Source organism: Lepisosteus platostomus, chromosome 25 (genome assembly GCF_059453375.1).
Source record: "Lepisosteus platostomus isolate fLepPlt1 chromosome 25, fLepPlt1.hap1, whole genome shotgun sequence".
Lineage (NCBI taxonomy): Eukaryota > Metazoa > Chordata > Actinopteri > Semionotiformes > Lepisosteidae > Lepisosteus > Lepisosteus platostomus.
Window position 1 is genome coordinate 4,820,077 of NC_142635.1, and position 25,063 is coordinate 4,845,139.

Sequence of the window (25,063 nt, forward strand, 5' to 3'; positions counted from 1 at the left end):
GGTTATTTTACAGCGGACCAGAATATCTTTAATATTTTATTTTGCCTGTAACATCGCATTTCCACGCAGAACTAAAAATGTTGTTGAAAACAAATATTGAGGACGGCTTTAATTTTTATGGAAATTGCTCATTGCTGCCTTCCTCCTGCAGTTCGGCTCCCATCCACAAACGTGACGCTACTAACTGCACAGTACCGGTGATGAGTATTTACAGAAGTTCATTGCACAAAATCATCGATCTTTTGTGTATGTTTCATGAACTACACTGTTGTTTACTTTGTATTAATTGATATGGGGTGGGGGGGCGGATATATCGCAATGTACTATAAATCTTAAAGTAACTGCAAATTGTTTTGAAACATCTGCTATTTATTTATTTTCACAAAGAAAACTGATATGTTAGCAATAAATTCAACGTTTCCGAACAACTATCATTATATTGTGTTTTTTAGCCGTTTAATTTAGGACCTAGGACCTAGATTAAAGTTAGATTAAAGATCTAGATTAAAGTTAATAATAGATAACAACTTTTTTTTTCTAGATCTTCAAAACGTTCAAAAATAATCGGTGGTATTGTTTAAGGCTGTAAATCTGCAATGGTAGAAATCTTATCTTTTATGGTGAATTTACACAGAAAACCCTAAAACGTGCATCGGTGTGTAAGCATTCAAATCTATTTTTTAATTCATTAACAAAACCAAACAGTTTCTGCAGATGTGTATCGAACGGTGTAATGTATTACGCGTCTACGTTTTCACCGCGTCTTGCTTTTTATTCCGTTTTTTTGTGAAAGCTAGAAAAAAAACTATTTAAGATGAGACAACAGCAGCAGTATTGGCTATCGGTGCTTTGCGGTGGCTGAATTTGTTTTCCTCCACCAGCCTCGTTTTCAATCAGACATGGCCGCCGCGGTGAAAGGGCTCTATTCCCTCAGCCTATGCTGGGAGCACGTGGACGGAAGTCGCCGCAGCCATTGGCGCGGGAGAAAATTCAAAAAATGTCCCGGCTGCCGACTAACCGCTGTTAGCCGACTAGCCGCTGCCTGGCCTGGAGGTTTACAGGTAACGTTTGTTTTAAATACGTTGTTTCAGTCGGCTAAAACCGTAAGAAAAACGGGGTTAAAACGTTTACTTCTCGCTTTTAAATTTATTTTTATACTTTGTTTACCAGGCGTCTTATGCGAGTCTCAGGGAGCGAAGCCGAGCAGTTAGGGGGAAGAGAGTGAACATTTGCCGTCTTGAAGGAAACTCTCTGGGGCTCCAGAGAAAATTACAGAAACCTCAATAAGAAAACCGAAGCGCTGCGGTAAGTCGGATTTCTTTGTTTCTTGAGATATATATATTTTGCTGGCGTCGTAATAGTCTGGTATCGTCAGAGCTCGTGGCTGTGTGATGTCTTTCGTCCGTCTCTCCGCCTTTTCCTCAGTTTATGACTCCGTTTTGGACCCGATGGAGTCTAATTATTTTAATGAACTTAATAATAAATATTATAAGCTGGCACCAGAAAGTTTTTATAGGTGCCAGAACGTTAAGGAAAGCAACGTTAGGGGGTCATCAGCTTCCTGTGTTTGTCAATATAAATGTAACGGTCATGTTGACGATTTGGGTTAGCCCAAAAAGCAGATTAGCCTCTTACTTGATCCAAGAAGTTGCTTCAATTCTCGATTTACGTTTTGTTCCTGATCTCAAATTTGTTATTTTATGTCACTTAGAAAATACAAGGGTTAAAGCTCCAACGACAATAATAATAATGGTTCCTTACATTTATATAGTGTTTTTATGAGCACTCCACTGAAAGTGCTTTACAGGTCATGGGGATCCCCTGCAACACCAGTGTGCAGCCCCACCTGGATGATGTTCCAGTACTCTCCCCACACACCAGCTCTCAGTGGGGAGGAGAGCAGAGTGGTGAAGCCAGTTCAGAGATGGGGATTACCAGGGAGAAATTTAGCGTCAGGGTAACAGCCTACTCTTTTTGAGAAACACCCTGGGATTTTTAATGACCACGGAGAGTCTGGACTTTGGTTTCATGTCTCAGCCGAAGGACGGCGCCTTTTTTACAGTATAGTGTCCCCATCACTATACTGGGACATTAGGACCCACATAGACTGTAGGATTTGTGCTGATTTCTGGTCCCACATGTTTAAGCTCTGGAAACAAACGGTTCAAATCAATCTTATTAAGTGAATGAAGGGACTGATTGTGTGACCGGGGACTCGGCTGGAACAAAAACCCACAGGTGTGTGGATCGCCAGGACTGGGAACCGGTACTCTAGGTCCTCCGGGAACTGGGTGACCCCTGTGGTTTGAGCTCAGGTTTATTAACCCTTCTCGCTTTTTGTTGCTCTCTCCGCCCCTCGTTCACACTCGATCCAGTTCTCCATCTGAGCCGCTGCTGTGCGTTTCCACGCGCTCTGTGCCCACACTCGCAGGCGGCCATGTCCCAGTTCGACTTCTGTATCCCGCTCTGCCTGGGGGACCTGGTGAAGACGGGGGCGGTCAACCAGTATGTGGTCCAGGACGTCCTGTCCCCCAAGCAGCTGGCCGGCCATGTCCAGAGTGAGTATGGAGAGGGAGGTGCACACCTGGCTATACATATGACTGGATTCAAAGTCTCTCACGGGCTTGTTAAGCCTGAGAGGTGGCTCCACGTGCTTGTTGGTGGGGTGGCTCTTTATTTCTGTTGCTCAGTGTGTTCTGTTTTATGTAGTCTCTGGAGAGCCATTTGGTTTGCGATGCAGTTTCCCCTTTGTGTTGGCGAGTGCCTTGCACTCTCCTTGCAGGTTATGTTGTAGGACTGCCCTTCCTGCGGAAGCCAAAATGTCAGGTTGGGTGATTGTGGCAGAAAGGCTAGCAGCATCACTGCCTTTGTGACTTGATCTCCGAATCTTACTGTGACAAGGCCTTCCAGTCTGGCAATTTGGCCACAAGTACATCTCTGCTCTGCTGTCTTCCCTGTCTGTTATACAATGTGTATTTCAATGTATATGTAGTTCAGTGGCTGCTCTACAAAGGTACTGCTCTGACTTCAGTCTTCCATCACACACCAGGAAAACAGGCACAAATTCTTCCTTTCTTCGTGCGATGTTGGGTAAAGATCAAGTAAATGTCTGATGACTGCTGCAAAAAGGTTTTTTTTATATGATGAGATCTAGCACAGAGCAGCTATCCCATGTTCTTCTGACAGTATGGAGGCTGTCCTGCTCTTGTGATGGTTGAAGGACAGTAAATGCATGATAAAGAAACAATTCAGTGTTTTTGAAAAAAGACATTTAAGCACTTTCCGTGGTTTTGCCCTCAGGCAAGAAGGTTAATTTTTGTTGTTTGTAGCTAACGGATCTCGCCTAGCTCTTTCTTCAAAGTAGCCGGGTATGGGCTTCAACAGCATCACTTTTTTTTAAAGTCAGAAGGTTAAAAAAAAGTGCCCCCTTCTGCCCTTTTAAGTGAGATTTCACATTAAAGCTTATTGAGCGGATCATGTCTTGATCTTTAAATAATTTATAGTATTTTACAGCTCAAATCCTACCTGAGGATTTACTGTATTTACAAATAATCTTTGAACCCTTGGCTGTTAACGCTGCTGAGATTCATAGTTAGACTTGACATCTGTTCTATAAAGGTGGAAAAAACATTGGTTTCAATTTGCATCTGGAGACGTAATGTAGGCAAATATAAAGAAACAAGTGTGCGCAGCAATTCCAGTGCAGCATATCTTTTGTCCATTTTTAAATTGCTTTGCATAAATTGATCAATTATATATAACATTGATAATCTGGTTCCTTCGTAGGTTTCAAAGCTGCATTGAAGAGCCAAGGTCCTCTGTGTATCCTGGAGCATTTTGACACTGCGTACAGCGTTTTACAGTGAGTACGGACAGGGGAGCCGGGTGATCTGTGTAACTATGACCCAAGGGGAGAATGAAGTGGAAACGGAATTGAAGATCAAACACAGTCTGTCCTCATGGACAGAGGAAGAGGGGATGAACACAGGTGAGGAGGAAGAATAAGAGGAAGGAAGAATGCAGGAAAGCTGGGCAATACCCTGGAGCTGTGGTCTCCACCTCTGGATTTCAAGACCCTTAAAGGGGAACTGCAATGCTACTTTTATATGTCAGAGTTAAAAGAATTAACATTGATACGTGTATTTCACACCACAGTAGAGGTAAAATGCACACAGTAACATGTAAAACCTCCGATTTACATCACAAAACAGTGGAAATTTCGTGGTCTGCGCAGCACTGTGTTGTGCGATTCGGAAGAAGGCAACGAAACTTCCGGGGAGGTGAAAGCCTTGTTACATGTTAAACATGTCGGCTAGTTAATGCATCTCTTTTAATCCAGGAGTAATATGGCTCTGGGCTTTCTCGGTAAATGGAACTCGTTAACTCTGCTCGCAGGTCACGTTGGAAACTTTTTGTGGTGAAGTATCAGCTGCACAACCTGTACTTATTCTCTCGCCCAGTCGCATCACCGTAGTCACTACTGTGACTGGTGATCCGAAAGGGCCGCATCACGTCACGGTTTGTGCACAGTCTTGCTCTGGCCCCTGACCATGCCAGGGTTTTGCAACAACATGGCGACTTGCGAGGTCGCGGTTTCGTGCTTCATCTGAAATGTCATTTTTTTTCTTTTTATGCCATCAGTTTATTTTTGTTATGGAGATTTCAGGAGAAATCGGGAGTCCCGTTTCCCTTTAAGAGGTGTCTTTGTTCAGTGGCTAAAGATCTTCTCTGTGAAGTAATTAAGCAAATAAGCGGTCTCGTTCTGTAGTCTTGGGATCTTTGTAGATCTTTAGGATCTGGGTCACAGGCTCTACCCATAGCTTGGTGACAAGTTCCTTAAGCAGACGTGGCCCCATATATAAAATGCAGCCCTTGTGGACTTATGTGTTTTCCAGCTTGGAAAGATAGGTTTCAGGTTTACTATGGTGAAGACTTTATTTCCAAATTAAGCTAACATATAGTTTAGTATTTTTAGTTTTACATTCCTGTTGCCCTGTGATGAGAATCTGGCAAAGTTGAGCTGCTTGGCTGGGAGGCTGGGTGTGCTCTCTTGATGGCTGGTAATCTTGGCAGGGCTGTAGAGCTTGGCGGCTCTGCTGTAAGGGCCAGCCCACAACAAACCAAGCCCCTCTCCTCCATCTCCATTTATAAAGAAAGAAATGGACCGAGGATGAAGGGCTGACAGTGTGTGTGAGTGTGATTTGTATGTCTCTTTAGTTTGTGTGTGTGTTTGAATCAGGAGGCAGTCACACTCAGTTCTCTCCTGGATAAAGTCAGTCAGCTATGAGCAACTTCTTTGGTAATCTGAGGGCTCAGGAGTTACTTGATTGTACTTTTTATTCTTGGTGTTAAGACAGTATAGTGTCCTGTCACTTTCTATTAAAGGATCTCTACCTTACCTTACCTGTATCTCCAAGTTATATTTGTGTTCTGTGACATTGCTCAATTATCTCAATGTGCTAATTGAGAATCCCTGGACTATAGTAACCTTTGCTCTTCTTCTTCAGACACTTTCAGACTGCAGACAATGCTGTAAAAGCCGACACTCTGGACATACTCTTAAAAGGTTAGTTTTTTTTTCTCTTCCTGTTTGTCTTGGTCATGAGCTTTGTTTAGTTGCTGACGGTTAACTGTACACTCTCTTTTGTTCTGTTTTTTTCCTCTTTTCCCTATCAGTGGCATCTGATAGTCACCTACTCTGCTCTCCTCAATTTCTGTCACCGTGTAAAGTCTCACTTCATTGTGTTGTTAAAGGGGAACTGCAGGTCTGTGTTTATATTCCGGGGTTTGGAAGATTCAGCATTGATGAGCGCATTTCAAAACCACAAAGACAGTAAAATGTACACAGTAACGTGTGATTTCATTGTCTGTGTAGAGCCATGTTCTGCAATTCAGAAAGAAACAGTGTTCTGCAACACAACTTCTGGTGATGTGACGCAACCTTATTACGTTATAAACTAGCAGGCTTGTGAACACATCTCTTTTAATCCAGTAGGAATATTGCTCTTAGATTAGATTGCTCTTATCTCTACTTAGAGACGGTTTTGCCAAAACATACTACTTGTTAACTCTGCGTCCAGATCCCATGGGAACATATCTGGGATGAATTGTCTGCTGCACAACCTGTACTTACATAGTACATCACTCATTTCAGTGGTGAGCAAGCAGGAAGGGCTGCACCACCCACATTGCTGTTTGCACAAACACTCCACAACATGGTGACTATACAGTTCTGTCACAAAGTTCACAGTATTTGTGAAATTTTGCAATCCCATCAGTGAGTCTATTTTGTGACCGAGATTTAAAAGCTGGTCTGAGGATTTGGGCCTGCAGTTCGATGTAAATTGCTGAATGAGTTGCTGTTATTTGTTTTGGTTTTTACTGGTGTGTGCTTAGGATAGAACGTGAAGATGTTTTGGGTGGACTCTGTCTATTATCGGCTTTATATTGTACATTTGCATGTCTTTCAATTGTATGAGCTCACCAAACTAAATTCGATGTACCATGTTGTCATGGCGATCAAGTGAAGTCTTTTTCCTCAGCACTGTGTTCATGCCCTTGCCTGTTCATCTTTCCCATTCCTTCTCTCTCAGTGGTTTCTGGCCTGTCCGCGTCTCTCCCTGCTCTCCTGGATTCCTCTTCTCTTTCCCCGGCTGACCGGAAGCTACAGCTGAATACAGTGAAGATGGGCGTCTTCCTGCTGTGCAAATTGGCTGAGGGCCTGGAGAGCGACTCCTCCAGGCAGAGCATCATCACTGCACCCAGCAAGGTCAGTTCTCACTGTGCGATCGGGCCACAGCCAGCTGCAGGCTCTGGGAGCCAGTCACCAGGGTAGCTGCCAAAGAGTGTAGTTAACCATACTATGACCTGCACTACACAGTCGGCCCCGTATGTATGTGGTTGAGTAGGTAGCCGCGTCGGCGTGACTTGCAAAGGAACGAGTAAAGGTTTATTCCATGCTTAAAGGAGAAGAAAAGACATTTCAACTGAGGAGTTTTCTTCAGGTGAAGGCTCCACTGCTGAAACATTTTCTTTCCCTTTCAGCGTGTAATTAACCTTTACGTGTTCCTTATACGTTTACTGTGTGTGTGTACTACACAATATTTTATTGTAACCACAGAGAAGTGATTTTTTTTCCCCAATCCATTAGGTTTAGAACCAATAGGCTTTTGCTAATTTAACAAAAAAAAGTTGTGAGTTATAGAGTTAAAAAAAGGGTCAGATCTCGAGTGGAGAAAGCATGTTTCCCCCTCGACCTCTGGTACTCAGGCCTGTGCTGACTCCTGTTGATCAAAGTTTTTAACTTTCTTATCCGGAATTGTATGTAAACACTTTTTACAAAACACGGTCCAAATGAACACTGCTGCCACACGGTTTCAGGGTCTTTAATAATAATAATTAATAATTGCACTTATATAGCACTTTTCTTGACACTCCACTCAAAGCGCTTTACAGGTAATGGGGACTCGCCTCCACCACCTATGTGCAGTCCCACCTGGATGATGCGACGGCAGCCATAGTGCGCCAGAACGCTCACCACACACCAGCTCTCAGTGGGGAAGAGAACAGAGTAATGAAGCCAATTTATAGATGGGGATTATTAGGAGGCCATGATTGTTAAGGGCCAATGGGAAATTTGGCCAGGACGCCGGGGTCACACCCCTACTGATCCCTACACCCCTTTGGATCAGTCTGGCATTAGGTATGCTTGGTTTTTCTCTTGTTCTGGTTTCCCCATGCTTTCTTAACGCACATCGGCTAGATTGTATTGACTGTCCTCAGTTGCCCCTGTGTCTGTGGCACTTCGACAGATGGGTGTCCTGCCCAGCAGGAAAGCAGTCGTGTGCTCTGCAGCCCTTGTGGGAAAACTGTCTCCCTTAAAGAGGAACTGCAGCGCTATTTTATTTGATTTTATTTAGGGGTTAGAAAGAATCAACATTGATCAGTGTGTTTCAAACCTCAATGGAAGTAAAATGTATGCGGTAACTTTTTAAACCTCCAATTTACATCACATGACAGACCAAATTTCCCGGTCTGTGCAGCGCCATGTTCTGAAATTCAGAACGAGACAACAAAACATCTGATGAGGTGTTGGGGCGCTATTGCACTGTAATCAAGAAGGCTGCTGAGTCCATCTCTTTTAATCCAGTAGAAATATTGCTCTTGACTTCATCAGTTTTTGTCCACAAATACAACTTGTTAACTCTGCGTGCAGATCCCATTGGAACATCTCTGGGGTGAACCATTAAACCAGTAGGCTTATGTAGTTTTCTGAAATTAAGAAAATGCAGGGTGATAGTCTGCATTGTGATATTATCCTTCTAGCGTTTGAAAGATCCAGTCTGGAAGACACCTGGCCCTTGCTTCATCAATGTCTCACTAATGTTCTCCAAGCCCCATGCATAAGTGGCACAAGAGTGTTGACTGACCTAGGTGGTCACTGTGAAAGGAATGAGACCAGATACTTTTCTCCCAGTGCTGCATTTATGGGAATTAGCTATGATCTGAATTATTGTAATCACTGGCATATAAAACCCGATCACTAAAAGACGTATAGTGCACTTCAGGACTGAGTACTTCATGCAGTGGAACAAATTATGCACTTGGCCAATGTGTGTTTTACTGACTTGTGTAACCATGAAAATGAGTCATTAAAAATGAAGCCAAGTGCAGTTGAATTTTATACAGAGGTCTGCATCCTGCTCCTGAAGGGCTTTTGTGTCTACCGGCTTGCATTCCGGCTGAGCTGTTTGCTTAATGAAGTACATGTGAAGGGCTTGAATGAGGGGAGCCACATTTGCTCCATTTTTGTGGTTGGTTGACTCATCTATCCCAGAATTATATCAGCTTGTTTCATGAAGGATTCCAGAGCATTTGTCAGCCCAAACCCCCCTCCCCGACCAAAGTCGCTGTCTCGGGCCGTTCCTCAGGCCCCTCTGCCTGAGCCACGTTCGTGTCTTGTGGCGACCAGTGCCCATGTCTGTTGACCCTCCCCTGGCGCTGTCTTGCAGGGTGGTAAGAAGAGCAGAACAGTGAATGCCGATGCTCCGTTCCAGTGGGACACCGAGAGGGATCATGTTCTCCAGGCTCTCACTCAGCTGCTCCAGCTCGACATCAGAACGCTGTGGAGCCTGTCGCTCGTGGAGGAGGAATTCACTAGGTCCGTCCGCGTCGGCTTCCGTCCATTGACGGGCACGCTGGTTCCCCACCTTGTTTTTCATTCCAGCCGAGCTTCCGAGATAATGGATAATTTAATCAATCTGCTTGGCACCGGTTTCTCCTCCGAGGCCTTGGGCATCATGAGCTCCTTCGTCGACAACGCGAATTGCAGAAGTCCATTTGGTTACGTTTGGGCTGAAAACAAATTTACAAATGTGCCCCAGATACAAAACTGAAATCAATTAGCTAGTGATTAAAAACTCATCTAACACCAGAACAGAATTGAAACTGATCACTGAGGGCCACGGTTACAGAATACTGGGATGGTTTGTCCATATATAAATGGCATGAGTGCTTGATTTGAACGCCTGTGAAAGAGTTCAGTGTTCAGTGCTCTGTTATCTGTACTGCCTGTAGCTGTGTTATCGTTGGTGTTATGTGCGATTTCGGATTATTTGTATTTCAGATGTCGTACACAATTTTTGGGTGTCAGTGTTCCTCCAGATTTTATCTGCTTATCTTGAAAGTAGTAAGACTTAGTATGTTGCAGCTACACACGTGTTGTAGTGTACCTCTAATGGATCTGTTTTTCTGTTGATAGCTGTGTGACGCGATGTTGTTACAAGCTCCTTGAGAACCCAGCCATCAATCAAGTGAAATACAAAAGCACCAGAGAGGCCATCATTCACCTGTTGGGGCTTCTTGTCAAGAAGTACAATCATCTTCTGGGTAAGTCCGTATTGATTCTCTCGGGTCAGTGTTCATGTCTCTGTGTTGGTGGTGTGTCCGTTGTCAGTAATACAGTACGGCTTTCTCTCAGGGGCCAGTGTGAAGGTGATCCAGCTGCTTCAGCACTTCGAGCACTTGTCCTCCGTGTTTGCTCAGGCGATGTCCGTGTGGGGCTCCGAATATGGGGTCAAGGCCATCGTGGGAGAGGTCATAAGGTGAGCGCGGCGCTGTATAGCACCGACTGAACAGTACAGTAATGTCCAGTGATGGTCTTGCTCCTCATTGCGGTAGATTCCAGTTCATCCTTCACATTCTCTCTCTCTCCCTCTTAAGAGAAATTGGTCAGAAGTCCAGTGAAGAGCTGTCACGGGAGGGGTCAGGAGTCAGGTCCTATGCTGCCTTTTTGTCTGAACTGGGCACTCTGGTCCCTGAAGCCATGGTCCCTAACATCAGTGTGTTACTGCAGCATCTGGAAGGGGAGGTAAACAATACTGAATTCACTGTGTAATATTTAATACTAAATAGTGCCATACTAAATACATCCTCTATTGTGCAAAAGTGAATACACACTTCAGCACTCACCATATTGTTATAACCCCAGTACACATTACAACTAAACCCACATTGTGCAATACTGGCTACACAGCAATATTAATGTAATTCTGAGCGTGCTTCATTGAATAACAGTCAGTATATACTAATGGCACTGTGGCTAAGGATCTGTGCCTGTGGCTGGAAGGTTGCCAGTTCAGATTCCGCAGCCGGCAGAGAAATGAACCCTCCAGGGGTGCTGTATAAATGGCTGACCCTGTGCTCTGACCCCCAGCTTCTCTCCCTGTCTGTCTCCTGGAGAGCAAGCTGGGGTATGTGAAAATACGAATTCCTAATGCAAGAAATTGTATATGGCTAATAAAGTGATCTTATCTTAAAATACTGATGCTAATTACCAGATACATCACCAGTTCTTCACAGGTACTACTACAGCACAAACTAATATTGAATATACGCTGTAGAGAATCCCATGTACTGCTCAGCGCTACACTGTAAATACAGAATGCAAACTAAATCGTATAGTACTGTAAAGTGCTCAGTAGTAGTATTCTTCATTGCTGTCCTGTGATTCTGTTGCACCTACTGATCAGTGTTGTTGCTCCAGTGTTACAGCATGCGCCTGGCGGTGTGCGAGGTGCTAGGGGAGATTCTCGTCCGGGTTCTCCATGGCGACCAGTTGTCAGAGACCAGCCGTGCAGCTCGTGACCAGTTCCTGGACACTCTGCAGGAGCACGTCCACGACGCCAACGCCTTTGTCCGTTCCAGAGTCCTGCAGGTCTTCACGCGCGTTGTGCAGAGCAAGGTAATATTTTTTGTCTCTCTCTCACTGCAGTGTCCAGTACATTTTAGTATAACCTGCTTCTGTCAGCACGCTTTTATATACTATTGAATTCAATAAGTCAGTGTCCGTGAACATTTCTCTCCAAGTACTGCATTGTCCAGTCAATCAATCAGTGTGCCTGTGTACCTGTTTGCCTCAGGCTCTCCCTCTGGTGCGGTACAGGGAGGTGCTGACTTTGGCAGTGGGCAGGCTGATCGACAAATCTGTCAATGTGTGCAAGAACGCCATCCAGCTCCTGGCAGCCTTCATCGCCAACAACCCCTACAGCTGCAAGGTAAACACCCGTGCACACATGACAAGGCAGCACAGTTTAAAACGCAGCATGCCTGAATAGCTCCCCTTGAATACTGTAGTCAAATCGTGGCCGTTTAATCTATAACCGTTTGCTTGTTTTAATATTTATTCCAAAGATGAGAGCATTTAGCAAGTTAGAGGGTGTCCTTTGCCTTTTTAAAACTGCACTGAATGTTGTGGATCTTTTCGTGGAAGAGAATAACACCGCTGTCCGGTTTTAAAGATCTGCTGAAAGATTGAGTTATCGCTTTCCCGTCTCCCTTGTCCATCTCTCTGCCTGCGTGCATGTGTGTAGCTGAGCAGTGTGGACCTGAAAGCCCCTTTGGAGAAGGAGGTGGCCAAGCTGAAAGAGCTAAAGGAGAAGGAAAGAGAGAAAGCGCCTGGTAATGTTCACACTTTTCCTTCACACCATCTGGTCTCATCTTGCTGGGATTGACAAACACTGCAGAGCAGATGTAGCCTTTCTCACATTATTTTATAATAATTCTCGGAGGCTTTCAATGAACAGCTACTGTCAGGCCCTGTGCCACTTTGGAATTATTCAGAGTTTTGGGACGTAAATCGGACGTAATCTAAAAGCAATCTAAATACAGGTTAAAACTAAATGTACTATATGAAACATTACTTTTGAACTCTGATTTCTTGAACTTGTAGGATATTATTGCTCTAGCTACGTTGTGGGCTGGAGGTAGATGGAGGTGTCTTCTCATCTGCTGCCCGATGATGAGACCAAGGCGAATGCGAGCCAGTTGGCGGTGGGTGGCTTGGTGCGCTGTCTCCTGATTGGCCAGTAATCTTGGCAGGGCTGCGGAGATTGGCTGTTCTGCTGTAAGGGCTGGCCGACAGTGAACAAGCTCCTCTCTCCCGGACTCTGCTTGTGAAGTAGACAAGCAGTGCTGGGGGTGGGGGCTGACAGTGTGCGTGTCTGTAGAGCGTGTGTGTTGTTTGTCAGGAGACAGTGGCACACGCCTCGTTTTTCCCACTTGAAGTCAGTTGGCCGTGAGCGACTTCTTTGGTAATCTGAGGGTGCAGTGTATCCAGTCAGTATCTTATTTCAGTTTCTGTCCATCTATCTCTTGATCCATTTGCACAGCGGCAATGTCTTACACTATGGCGTCGGCCATAATCCGTTCAATTGCTCATACTTGCTCCCCCTTCTTAAGTGGCAGTGATTGAGGCATGGGAGGTATGGCAGGCCATGGAGCCTGAACTTCTACAGACCGTGCAAGCGGAGCTGGACAGGAGGAGCCAGGAGGATGAAACGGAGGAGCAGAACGAAACGGAGGAGGAGATCCAGCCAGGCGGCTCTCCCAGGGACACAGCAGTGAGGATTGCCCAGCTGCTTCAAAGCAACAAGTACAGGTACTAGCTGGTAGTGGTCTGCGTAGTAATGAAGTTCATTATAGACTCTAAAAGGCTGACTCTACAGGTACTGTGTATGTATTGAATGTCAGTCATAGGCGCACTGAGAGGGTTGCAAACACTGTTGGATGGATACATTGCTTCGTGACTGTATACACATAATATGCACACAAAACCTGACAGTCTGTGCTGTGGTGCTGACAGGCAGGCAGTTGGGCTGACCCTGAAAGGGCTGTCAGCATTCCCGGAGTCTGACTACTTCTCTGCAGACAGCCCCCTCACTGCAGATGGCATCATGGGCACTCTTGGGCGCATCTTCAAAGGTAAGCATGCAGTCTACATGCTGTACAGTTGCTTCCTGCAACACAGTTAGTCTGGACGTATGTTTGAGGGTCTCTCTTCGTTTCTTGAAATAGTTTGTCTCTGCAACAGTAACCAGCTTTGTCCGATTGAGCTGCATAGAACTATTCATGTCGTATAACTGGGAGGTTAACTGGGTGTCCACACTCCTTGGTAAACTCCAGATTTATCAGTCAGCATTCTGTAGGGAGAAAGACAAACTGTTTCATACAGCAGGACGAGGTTGAGCAGAACAAGAGAATTCTAATAACCCAAGCTGTGTTGCTGTGTTATGATTGCCTTTTCTCCCTGAATTCATCCGCCATAATGAGCTTTTCTTGTCTCCCTCTATTGTTTTCCCAGGCTCGGAAGAGGATTCTGGGAAGCAGGAACCTGTCACCGTTGTGGCTGATAAGAGAGAAGAGGGGAGTGAGGAAGAGAGGGAGGAGGCATCCAGTGAACTGAAGAAGCAAGAGATGCTGGTTCAGTACCTGAGAGACACCGAGAGCTTCTCCTTGCAGATAGAGGAGGCCATCTCTCTCATCACCTCTATGCTGTACTGGAAAACTACGTCGGGTACCTGCCTGTCTTTTTATGACTTATTTTTTCTTCTACCTCACTGTGAGGTATGAAGCATGACAGTCTTATGCAGGTGTTTGTCTGCCATCATAGCTGCCCCCTTCTCTCTCTCTCTGTGGCCCAGGGGATGTTCTGTGAGCTTGAGATGTCTTTACATCATTGTCCCTCTCTCTCTCTCTCAGTGGTGCAGGAGGCGATCCAGTTTTGCGTGACGGTCTGTGAATTCGGGGTCTCTCAGTCTCTAAATGGGGTCAGGAGGATGCTGCCCCTGGTGTGGTCTCCGGACACGGCGGTGCGGGAGGCCACAGTGGAGGCCTATAAGAGACTCTACCTCCGACCCCCAGGAGACACACTCAGGTACACTGTGATAAACCCTTCTAACATCTTGCGGACGGTCTTGCTTTCTTACTCTTTTCTGTAGTGTTGGAGCTCATCAGGATCTTTTCACTCCTCCCTTTGTGCATTTGTGATTTATCTGATGCCTTTCATGCTGCAAACTTAATAGTAAGTTTGGGGAGTTTATTTCATAGTCTTGGAGCCATGGAACAAAAGACAATCTCCCAGTGTTTTGAGCTCATATTGTGAAGCATATGAAGAAGCCTGAAGTCCAAAAAGCGCCAATAGCAATGTAAATGTCTCTCGTAAACGGTCAATTAACAAAGTTTTTCTTAAAAGGCCTTAAAGGTGAGCAGCAGCAGTTGGTCACCAGGTGTCCTTCACTGATCTTTCTTTCAGGGCCAAGGCTCAGACCCTCGTTCACAATCTCTCGGTGCTGATGGTCGATGCCTCTCTGGGAACTATTCAGTGTCTGGAGGAGATAGTAAGTCTGCTCTTCACACACCTCTCTTGTAGGGGTTTGACACACTGTTGCTAAATAACCTGCTGTTCACTACACTTGCAAATGGCTAGAAATGGGCTATCTTCCTCCTGCACATCATCGTATGTGTTCTAAAACCCACGGGATTGAGACTAGTTCCTCAAAGGATGAGGGAGTCCTTGAATGTTTTAGAGATAGAAGAAATGTCATTTCTGTTAATTGTCAGATGTTGACAATAAGCATGCTCCAAGAAGTCTGTCTCCCCTTTATTGGGACAGAAGTTCTGTGTAGGTCCCATTCTGTTTAACTGCATAATCCCTCTTTCACGTGTCCACAATCCTGTAACCCCCCCTCTCCTCCCAGGTGCTGGAGTTCTTCCAGAAGAGCGAGCTGCAGTCAACTGTAATCCAGGTGCTGTGGGAGAGGTTCACGGGGAAGACCGCCTGTTCGGGGCTGGAGCGCCGCGCAGCCGTCTTACTGCTGGGCATGGCAGCACGGTAACGCCATCGGACTGCGTTGCATGTCCTGTGTGTGCACTGTTCTACGCCCTTCCGGGTCTGCAGGCACCGAATGTTAATCCGCTCGGCCTGCTCCTGCAGCTGCAGTGGGAGTGGGGGCTTTTGCGTACACGTTCTCCGACGTGCCCACTGTTCACAGTTTAACACCCTGCCAGCTCAGTGTGAACTCACAGGTTCACAGTTAATGTTTAATTAGCAAGTAACTTCATGGTATCTCAGCCCTGGATAGTAAGGGTTGTCTCAAGAAATGTCCAGGTCCAGAGAACAGGAAAAATCAAACTAGTTTGAAATCTAAGGGATTTATTCCACAGAATTCTGAATACCCACACTAATTGGGATGAATGCTTCTTTGTTTTTGAAAATATGCTGTTAAGTTGGTTATTCCCAAAACACGGCCTATATATGTGCACAGTGCGACAAATGCAAATTGAGGAGTGAAAAAAGGAACGACTGACAGTTTAACCGTGCCTTGTGTGTTTGTTTTGCTTTCCCGTGAACAGTGCTTTCATAGTCCGTTTGTGCCTCATTAACGTGAGTATGTCTGTTTCAGGGCGGAGAAAGAGGTGGTGTTGAGTAACCTGGACACTCTGGTGTCAGTTGCTCTTGGAGAGAAAGTAATGGAGGATTTCCTTCTGGCCCGAGACGCATGTATCGCCGTCTCCAAAATTACAGACAAGAACAAGGTACTGCATTGCACACGAGCCGTGTACTTGCACTTGTGTAGTGAGCAAGCCAGTAACATCACTCTCTCCCCCCTACTAGACTCAGCAGAGGAAAGACGGCCGTCCTTTCAGACTGCCGCAGGATCACCAGCTGTTCACTGCTCTCACGGATGCCATCACTGCAGGTACAGCTACAGAAAAGGCATCCGTCCTTAATGCTGTCACTTGGTCTGTACAGGTGTTACATTAGAAGGGTTTATAACAGTGCATGCTCACGTTCAGTGTGATAAACCCTTCTAACTTCTCAAGTCTTTCCCACAGAGATCACCCTCTCTCGATCAATATTGCTCTCACCTTGTTATTATAGTCTGTCCTATGCCATACAGTACCACATGACCTGTTTTCTCTCTCCCCATCACTTAAGGAGTGTTGCTCAGTGATGCCTACTGGGTCTCCTTTATGGAGCAGGCTGTCAGTCTGATCTACCAGCTCTCCGAGTCTCCTGACAAGACCTGCGCCCACATACTGAGAAGCTGCACCAAACGGCTGTTGGATGAGATCACCCAGGGAGGAGGCTCAAAGGAGGAGGAGGACACATTAGAGCATGGCAGTCAGGACAACAGTGACCCATGTAACCAAAGTTACCAAGGTACTGCTGACCTCATGAAAACTAGATATACTCCAACACAAAACCCACACAGAATCTGTGTTCCACTTTCTTAATCGGTGGTGTGTAGTCATACAGTATTAATGCTACGATCAGTGGCACATTTACAGAGTACCATGCGCAGTCGGTGGAGAGTTTACAGTACACCGCTGTCTGTAGTTTGTTTCTGACTCTCTCTCTCTCCTTCTCTCAGTGCAGTGCGGGGCTCTCGCTCAGCTCCTGTCCCTGGCCGGCTCGGTGGCCTTTCAGCAGCTGGAGCACCTGGAGCGCAGCGTGAGCGGAGAGCTGAGGAGGAGGAGAATGGAGAAGGAAGAGAAGCAGAGCGCCCCTGACAGGACGCCCATGGTAGTAATAATAATAATAATAATAATAATCTCTTTACAGTTACATGGCGCCGTTCTGGACACTCCACTCAGAGCGCTTCACAGGTAATGGGGATCCCCTCCACCACCACCAGTGTGCAGCCCCACCTGGATGATGGGACGGCAGCCATAGTGCACCAGAACGCTCACCACACACCAGCTCTCAGTGGGAGGAGAGCAGAGTAATGAAGCCAATTCGTAGATGGGGATTATTAGGAGGCCATGATTGGTAAAGGCCATTAGGAAATTTGGCCAGGACACCGAGGTAACACCCCTACTCTTCTCGAGAAACGCCCTGGGATTTTTAATGACCACAGAGAGTCAGGTCCTCGGCTTTACGTCTCATCCGAAGGACGGAGCCTGTTTACAATCCAGTGTCCCACGGTACTACATGGGTCCCACGGGAGAACTGAATGAGGGGGGCTCTGAGGATGGGCTGACGATTAAGTCAATCAATGGGAAACTGACATCAGGATAAACAAGTATCCAAAAGAAATCTTTAAACAATGCTCCGATACAAATGTATGGCATCAATCACACAGTAGCTGCTGCACATTCTTTTATAGCACAACTTCAGACTGGTGTCTCTGCAGAAGGATAGAGTACAAAGTGAAGTTCCCTCAGCAGGAGGGGAAAACTCAAAGAAGGGACTGGGACATTTGTTTTAACTGCATCTTAACCACTGAGCCACACAGTTTGCAACAAATAAGTACGTTTTGGTTTTCACATGACATGTAACATGACGAGCTGAAAAGATCAAGTTGTGACGAGCTATAAAAAGTGTAATTGTAGACTTTTTGCATCTTTCACTTTTTCCCCCACTACACTAATGACCTTCCCCACTCGGCTGTGCCCCTGTAGCATTCATCCAACGAGACGACAGTGGAGGAGGAGATGGGTTTAACAGGAGCCTCGGCTGAAGACACTGAAGCGGAGCTCATCAGGAAGATCTGCGAGACTGAGCTGCTGCATGGTAAGCAAGCGTCTTAGTCTCATTAGCACTCTAGTGTCAGTAGGACACCGGTCCGTTTCTTCTTCTTAAGCTGTCAGCTGTGTGGGAATTCTCAATCTGCTTCGTATGCAAAGGGGAGGTTTAAGTAACTTGGCTAGCACTGTAGTTTAAGAACTGACAGACTGACAGTCTTACTGAAATTCAATGTAAATGTCCACTGTTGATGCTGCTAGCCAGTGGGGCTACAACACCAGTTATGGACGGACAGAAGGTATCTATATTCCCTCCACCTGATCCTTTTAATTATGAAACTTTTTTTATAAATCAGACACTGCCTTTCCTTGTTAAGAAGCAGGAAATTTAAGGAGACCTATAAACACTGGTGGGAAAAGAGTCACTTGAGGGCCGGAGTTGGTCCCCCTGCTGTCGGGCAACATTGACAGTGAACCTAACTGCGCCTCTCAGGAACTACCTTGTAATGAATTACAAGAGTTCAAGCCATGAGTGTGCTTCAAGCAAGCTGTAGAGTTTTCCAGCTGTCAAATCCATCTTCTCTTTGTTACATTTTGTTTATTGCAGACAGATTCTCTTTGCTAGAATCTTTCAGTAACGCTTTAGGACAGGAGACGGTGGGAATGAGAGGAACTAACGCAGAATCCCTCTGTAATAAACACAATCGGATAGAGGTGAAAAGGATTGATCGATTTAAGCAAGAAGTGGTAGTTGTTGTTTTTCCTGGTTCTTGTTTCCTTGCTTATTGAGCCGCGTGTGTTACCTGTTATCAGAGGAGACTGTGCTCACGCCCTTCCTGCCGCTGATGGTTAAGGTCTGCAGCAACCCCGGCCGGTACAGCCACCCCCAGCTCAGCACTGCGGCCTGCCTGGCCCTGGCCAAGTACATGATGATCAGGTAGGCGGGCTCTGGTTTTCTTCTCCCTCGCCGAGTCCTGAATTCACTTCCTCGGTGGTCTTCTCTGTTCAGCACTCAAATAGTTCAGTCTGTCGTTGTCGTTGTGAGACAGTCCTTTAAGTCTAGGAATTTCTGTAAATGGGGTAACCAAAATAAGAATGCCATGCCCATATAAGCGGAGCATAATCTTGAAGATCCTAGTATTTTTCTTTTTTATGGCATCTCCACCCTTCATTTTACAGTGTAAGTAATGCCTGTACATGAGCACTTTTTTTCCATGGGTCGCTTTTTATAAATGTGGTGTTCCCCAATAAATTATAGAAGCCTATAGGGTTTTTTTTTATTAGGCTTTTATGTGGAACATTATCAAAAGCCTTTTGAAAATGTGAAAATCCCTTACGTTCTCTGTATTTTACAGCTATTATTTCCTCCCCAAACAAAGCACAATTCACTTAATTCCATGTTGCTTTTCTCGTCGAATCCTGTTGTCAGACAAATGACCCTCTAGTTTCCTCTTCATGACCTTACCTGTAATAGAAGTGAGACCTGCTGGCTTGAGCTGGAAACCTTGCATTAACAGCTCTTGTGCTCTTCTTTCCTCAGCTCTTCCGTTTGCGACAGTAACCTACGCCTGCTCTTCACGATGCTAGAGAAAGCCTCTCTGCCCTCCGTCAGGTCCAACACCATCATCGCGCTGGGGGACCTCACCATCCGCTTCCCCAACCTTATCGAACCCTGGACCCCACACCTATACGCCAGGTAGTATACAAGACTGTGATTAGGGTTGGGATGTAGTTGCGTGTACCGGGAATTCCGGATAAATTCCATGGTATTTGTCGTCTGTAACTACTTTTCTTATCTGTTGGAAGTTATGACAAAGCACTGAACTTCTAATGCAACTTGGAAAAAATCCATCTTGCAAAAAACATTGGCTGTCATGAATAAATTTGCTTATCTCTAAGTTTCTCTGTAGCCACAGAAGTTTAGCCCAGTGTCAGTATTGTAAATGTCCCTTTGTTGGCTGATACTCGTACAAGTACATATCTCTTCGTATTTAACAAGGTGCGCTTGGGACTACCTGCCGTGCTTTGAAGCCTGCAGTTCTCATTTGCCCTATTCCTTCATAATTGGGGCATGAATTTCTTAAATAAGGCTAGGAGTTTAATTTATAGAATATTGAGAGAGTGTGTATAAAACAGTAGAACCTGTTTTCACACAACGTGTATGATACCCATACCTTGTAGACTGTAATGAACAGCATTTATATAGGCTGTATCACAGGCTAACTGCTATCTCTGTCTCATTCTCAGGCTTAGTGACCAGTGTCCTTCAGTCAGGCTGACCGCTCTCACAGTTCTGACACACCTGGTGTTGAAGGACATGGTGAAGGTCAAAGGTCAGGTCAGTGAGATGGCCTTGCTACTGATTGACCCCGAGTCGAAGATTAGCAGTCTGGCTCTCAACTTCTTCAATGAGCTGGCTGGCAAGGTAATATAGTCACTATAATGGTTTTACTGTGCTTCTTACCCTTTCCTCTCTGCTGTGCAGCGCAGACAGAAGCTAGTACTGAAATTGGTATTGTTACCCTACCCAGTCTCTACCCTGGGTTTCTTTATCCTGCATATAGAGAACTGATTAGTACCTACCTACTACACTATGAACTAAAGGTGTATTCTCATCTGCTGCCCGATGATGAGACCAAGGCGAATGCGAGCCAGTTGGCGGTGGGTGGCTTGGTGCGCTGTCTCCTGATTGGCCAGTAATCTTGGCAGGGCTGCGGAGATTGGCTGTTCTGCTGTAAGGGCTGGCCGACAGTGAACAAGCTCCTCTCTCCCGGACTCTGCTTGTGAAGTAGACAAGCAGTGCTGGGGGTGGGGGCTGACAGTGTGCGTGTCTGTAGAGCGTGTGTGTGTTTGTCAGGAGACAGTGGCACACGCCTCGTTTTTCCCACTTGAAGTCAGTTGGCCGTGAGCGACTTCTTTGGTAATCTGAGGGCACAAGATAGTCGCAGATGTTCCCTGTCTTTCTTTGATAATATCAGCTGGCGGCAGAAACCCATGTGTAATCAGTATATTAAGATTCCTTCCATTGTGTTGCGTTGCTAATGTACTGTCCAATCAGTCACTGTCTCTCTTCTCAGGACAATGCTATCTACAATCTACTACCCGACATCATTAGCCGCCTGTCAGATCCCGAGAGGGGAATCGCAGAAGAGGACTTCCAAACCATCATGAAGTGAGACAATTAATGAGTACCCTTGACTGCGCTGTCTGGTCCTTCAAATGCTTCAGAGCTTGCATCTGTTAACTGTTTTAGGCCCTTGACTAAATATACGTATAGAGTTGACATTTGGATCTGTACTAATTTTTCTGTTAGGCATCTCTCCTAAGTCTGGTATCATCTTGAACTCTCTCCAGGCAGTTGTTTTCCTACATCACAAAGGAGAAGCAGACTGAGAGTCTAGTGGAGAAACTGTGCCAGAGGTTCAGGACAGCGAAGTGAGTGAATGTTTTTCTCCTGGTCTAATATTATACTGCCCATAATAATAATAATAATAATAATAATAATGTTTCTTTATTAGCCCTATACAATTTCTTGCATTAGGAATGCGTCTTTTCGCATACCCCAGCTTTTTCTCCAGGGAGACACAGACACATATCCCATGTGATAAGAGATACCTCTTAGTTCATGAGGCGAGTTCTTGAGCTTGTGGCCGTCCGTATTCCTGATTCTCTGCTGGTCCGCAGGAGCGAGCGGCAGTGGCGGGACCTGTCTCACTGCCTGTCCCTGCTGTCTCTCTCGGAGCGGGGCTTCAAGAAGCTACAGGAGTGCTGGGAGTGCTACAGTGACAAGCTGAGCGAGGAGGGGGTCTACCAGGGGCTCCTTGCCCTCGTTGGCAAGCTGCGCCGGGCTGCCAAGCCAGAAGTCAAGGTACGGCCCAGCTGTTACATGACGGAGAATTTGTTTTTTTGACAGAGGCCGGGAGGTTTGTTTTAGAGATGAAAATCATTGTCACTAAATGTTGCTACACTGGGAGGTGAAATGCTCCTGTCCTTCTTAGTGTGCACCCTCCTGCTGGCCCTTTCATTTTTAAACAGCAGGCACTTGGTGAGTTCAGACATTTCCATGCTGTTGCAAGTTCAGGATGTGTTGACTGGCCTAAGCCCACTTTACCTGCATGCCTCTCGCTCAGTTTTGAACTGTCAACAGCGAATCCGGTTCATAGATGGCACAATAACCTGCCCCAGAACTCGGAGTAAGCGGACACATTTACTGGTTGGGCCACTGGGGAGTTTGCAGATTCTTTCTGCTTTATTTGCTTTTAGCATTAACATTTGAATATATTTTTTCTATATACGGCATCCAGTCTCCATGTGCGTTTGGAGCAATCTTACAGCAAACGTTTCTGCACATTTTTTCTCTGCGTGACAATTTTAAAAGATCTTTATGCAAGTTTGCATGAATGAGCACTGTGTTCCACTTGATGAAGCATCTTAAGACCCAAAAGGCAGCTGTTCTTCTTGAGGATGTCATTTGTCAGCGCGCTCGCTACCAGCACAAGCCAGAGCCCAAGTGACACTGCACCATTCCTTCGTTGTCGTCTTCGTCTTTTCCCCCTGCTTCTCTTCACCTTTCTGTCCTCACCCCCTCACTGCCTCGGTCAGGCCCAGGTGGAGGAGTTCGAGAAGCGTCTGACGGCAGTACACACCCGTGGTTTGGAGAACGTGGAGACGGAGGAAGGAGATGGAGGCTCACAGACCACCAAGACCCCTGCTGCCACCAGGAAGACTGACCGGAAACCCACACGAGGTAAGGGAGACAACTCAGTTCAGGGTAGATGTATCCAAAATATCTAAATGCATTCCAGTACTGTACATAAAGACCCAAACCAAGTGAACAGATGCATCAGGTATGTATAGAGACAGCATAGTACAAAACCATACTAGTTACATGCTGACCAACCCTTCAAGCCCTTCTTTTTTCTCTTTCCTTCCCTTTCCTGCTTTTATTTTTTAAGAAGCCAGTCTAAATATTTCCAAAAGGATTCATTTTAATATTTTTTTCAACCTTCGCTCGCTCTATCTCCCCCACAGGCAAAAGCAGGACCCTGACAGCCCAAAATGACGACAAAGATGATTTCTGTACTCCCAAGACGAAGACGAGAAGAGTTCCCAGGAAGAAACCCACGATCTCCTTCAGCAGCGACGAGGAGGAGGAAGGTAAGACTGTGATGCATTGCCCATTTGCAGAATCGCCTGTTGCTGCTCAATGAATGTGCACAATAAATAGTATCACACTGATAAGTTGTTAATTATGAGCTCATTAAACAACTAGTCACTTCAATATATCCGAAACCACATAAACTGTAATGAAATACTTTAAGAACCTTTATTTCTCCTCTGCAGAGTCGTCCGTCAATTGTGCTTTATTTAACAACTGTGTAATGCTTAAATGAAAAGTGATGCATATCCAGTTAAGGACTAATTTTAATATTGCATACAGGCTCTTAAGTATCCCACATCAATATGAAATAATATGATCACCCTAATACTTATATACTATTTCTGTGATACAAGTCAGTGAGACTAATAGGTTAGGCATTAGAGGTACAGGCAGAAACTATTGCATATGTGCTCAGAATGACACCGTCATGTTTCTTAGTATGCCAAGTATTTCATTGAAACAGCACCTTTTTGAACACTTATACTCGAGTAGGTCATCAGGTTCAGAGTCTCAATGTATTGACCTCCAAGCTCTTAGCCTGTTCAGTCAAACAGCAACCAAAAACTGCTTCCCTTTAGTTATGCCCCTCGAACCAGCCCTCTGTGGTGCTCTTGCACTCCTTGGTCATGAGATCAGTATTTGTAGGGGAGTAGCCTCACTTCGGTGGTTGTTCTTCAGCCAAGAAAAAAAAAACAGGAAATTATTTTCAGAATTGTGAAGGGATAACTTTCTATCTGAGCCAGGAATGAGATTGCGGCAGTAAACTCGGAGCCCTTGTTTTGCATGTGTGCCAAAAAAATGCTAGGTCTTCGCAGTCGAGTGAAGAATTCGGTCTGGCTATAGTGCACAGCGAAATGCACTGATTGTGGATGATGAGCAATGGAGAGAAGTCAAGTGTCTTCAGTCTGGTTTTGGTGCTAAACTTCTTTAAAACATTTGCCAGAATCAACACCACAAAATCTACAGAATTTAGTGCAGGCTTTTTTTTTAAATGACAAGTGATATTCAAATGCCGCAGCTCACCTTTCAAGGATTTGGGCGATTCTGACCAATATCATGACTTTTTCCTCCTGCTTTGTGAACCTTGTCTGGAGCCACAGCGTGCTTGATCATACTGCCCCGCTCCCCGTTGGCGTTTGTCATCTGTGCGTTTGTTTCTTGCAGAGTCCGCCGCCGAGCTTTCGGAAAACGAGACCCCGAAGGTCACGACGCCCATCTTGCGCTCTGCTCGCCGCTCCAGAACCAGACGCTGAAGAAGGGAGAGACGGGTCTAAGCCAGTTCTCTGGCATCCTTTAAGAATCTGATTGATGACACTTGTGGGATGTTGGTGAGCTATTGTAGAGCAAGATAAACTGAACAGAGCCTTTCTCTATTCCTCTGACTGGCCCCACAAGATGAGGCAAGGCCTTTCCTCCTCCATCTCTTTGTGTATTCTGTTACCAGTGACCTGTCTGTACATTTGCCTTCCGCCCTGACCACCTCATGATGTTTCACTCTGTATTCTGTTGTTTTTTGAGATTTTGTGAACTACATGGACCTTTCTGTTTTGTTTTGTTCTTGTGTTTCCCACTTTAATCATGATTTTAGAGATTGTTAAATAAACTCCCATTTTCTGAGCCCGTCTCCTTTCCTTTGATCAATCGTGGATCTTGTGTTGGAGCAGTCTGGCAGAAGACCGACATTGCACACCCTCCCACGTTGCTGCAGCTGCTTGAACAGCATTGTGGGAATCGTTCTTTATTTCATAACCCGACTGTTTCAAGTGACCTGTCCGATCTTGTGACATCGCAGGAGGTTAGCCTGGACGCCCCTGTGCGTCCTCTCGCCCGACCGGCACTCTCGGCTGCTGCAGCAATGCCCAGTAGGAGATCTTTGGTACCTCTTCGGGTCCGGAGGCCAACAGCCTCCAGAACACTGATGGAGCCGGCACGTCGGAGGTAGTGCACTGGATTTCAAAGGTCAGAGACATGCCAAGATGTTGGGCGATGGGGAAAAAAACCACCCCGCGTTTCCTGCATGGCTTTAGTAACAGAATTGGAGGTATACAATGCAACGTTTTTGGAACCCATCAACCGCCTCTTAAAACTGTGATCCCG

General features: G+C 45.7%; 1 protein-coding gene and 3 non-coding genes across 6 annotated transcripts; all 4 read left to right on the forward strand.

The window, feature by feature from the left end:
- Positions 1 to 106: 106 nt before the first annotated feature.
- ncapd2 (non-SMC condensin I complex, subunit D2) lies at positions 107 to 24,583 on the forward strand. Of its 3 annotated transcripts, XM_088618990.1 has the most exons (35): positions 107 to 246; positions 882 to 1,061; positions 1,171 to 1,305; positions 2,376 to 2,389; positions 2,433 to 2,558; positions 3,787 to 3,862; positions 5,508 to 5,566; positions 6,594 to 6,769; positions 9,012 to 9,160; positions 9,761 to 9,888; positions 9,980 to 10,103; positions 10,222 to 10,369; positions 11,045 to 11,242; positions 11,421 to 11,555; positions 11,871 to 11,958; positions 12,739 to 12,937; positions 13,142 to 13,260; positions 13,640 to 13,852; positions 14,038 to 14,212; positions 14,591 to 14,675; positions 15,036 to 15,169; positions 15,741 to 15,873; positions 15,953 to 16,037; positions 16,277 to 16,501; positions 16,713 to 16,864; positions 17,743 to 17,854; positions 18,619 to 18,742; positions 19,346 to 19,501; positions 20,053 to 20,230; positions 20,883 to 20,977; positions 21,160 to 21,240; positions 21,490 to 21,673; positions 22,408 to 22,552; positions 22,837 to 22,962; positions 24,131 to 24,583. In XM_088618990.1, exons 5-35 carry the CDS (start codon positions 2,438 to 2,440, stop codon positions 24,217 to 24,219), a joined length of 4,212 nt encoding a protein of 1,403 aa, XP_088475116.1. In that variant the 5' UTR covers positions 107 to 246; positions 882 to 1,061; positions 1,171 to 1,305; positions 2,376 to 2,389; positions 2,433 to 2,437; the 3' UTR covers positions 24,220 to 24,583. The 3 variants fall into 3 exon arrangements, with proteins under 3 accessions (XP_088475116.1, XP_088475115.1, XP_088475118.1); XM_088618989.1 differs by having other exon boundaries at positions 2,376 to 2,558; XM_088618992.1 differs by lacking the exon at positions 2,376 to 2,389 and having other exon boundaries at positions 2,432 to 2,558.
- On the forward strand, positions 4,991 to 5,313 carry LOC148640860 (small nucleolar RNA U85). Its single transcript, XR_015930494.1, has one exon. It is a non-coding gene; the product is annotated as a small nucleolar RNA U85 (small nucleolar RNA).
- On the forward strand, positions 12,291 to 12,604 carry LOC148640861 (small nucleolar RNA U85). The gene has a single exon (XR_015930496.1). It is a non-coding gene; the product is annotated as a small nucleolar RNA U85 (small nucleolar RNA).
- Positions 20,427 to 20,739, forward strand: LOC148640862 (small nucleolar RNA U85). The gene has a single exon (XR_015930495.1). It is a non-coding gene; the product is annotated as a small nucleolar RNA U85 (small nucleolar RNA).
- Positions 24,584 to 25,063: the final 480 nt, after the last annotated feature.

What these genes read in the sequence shown, in the direction of transcription:
- ncapd2 (XM_088618989.1), top strand. Translation starts at nt 2,438, where the DNA reads ATGTCCCAGTTCGACTTCTGTATCCCGCTCTGCCTGGGGGACCTGGTG. An exon ending in GTACTGGAAAACTACGTCGG is followed by an intron (nt 13,853 to 14,037) that starts GTACCTGCCTGT and finishes TCTCTCTCTCAG; the next exon opens with TGGTGCAGGAGGCGATCCAG. An exon ending in CTGCCAAGCCAGAAGTCAAG is followed by an intron (nt 21,674 to 22,407) that starts GTACGGCCCAGC and finishes TGCCTCGGTCAG; the next exon opens with GCCCAGGTGGAGGAGTTCGA.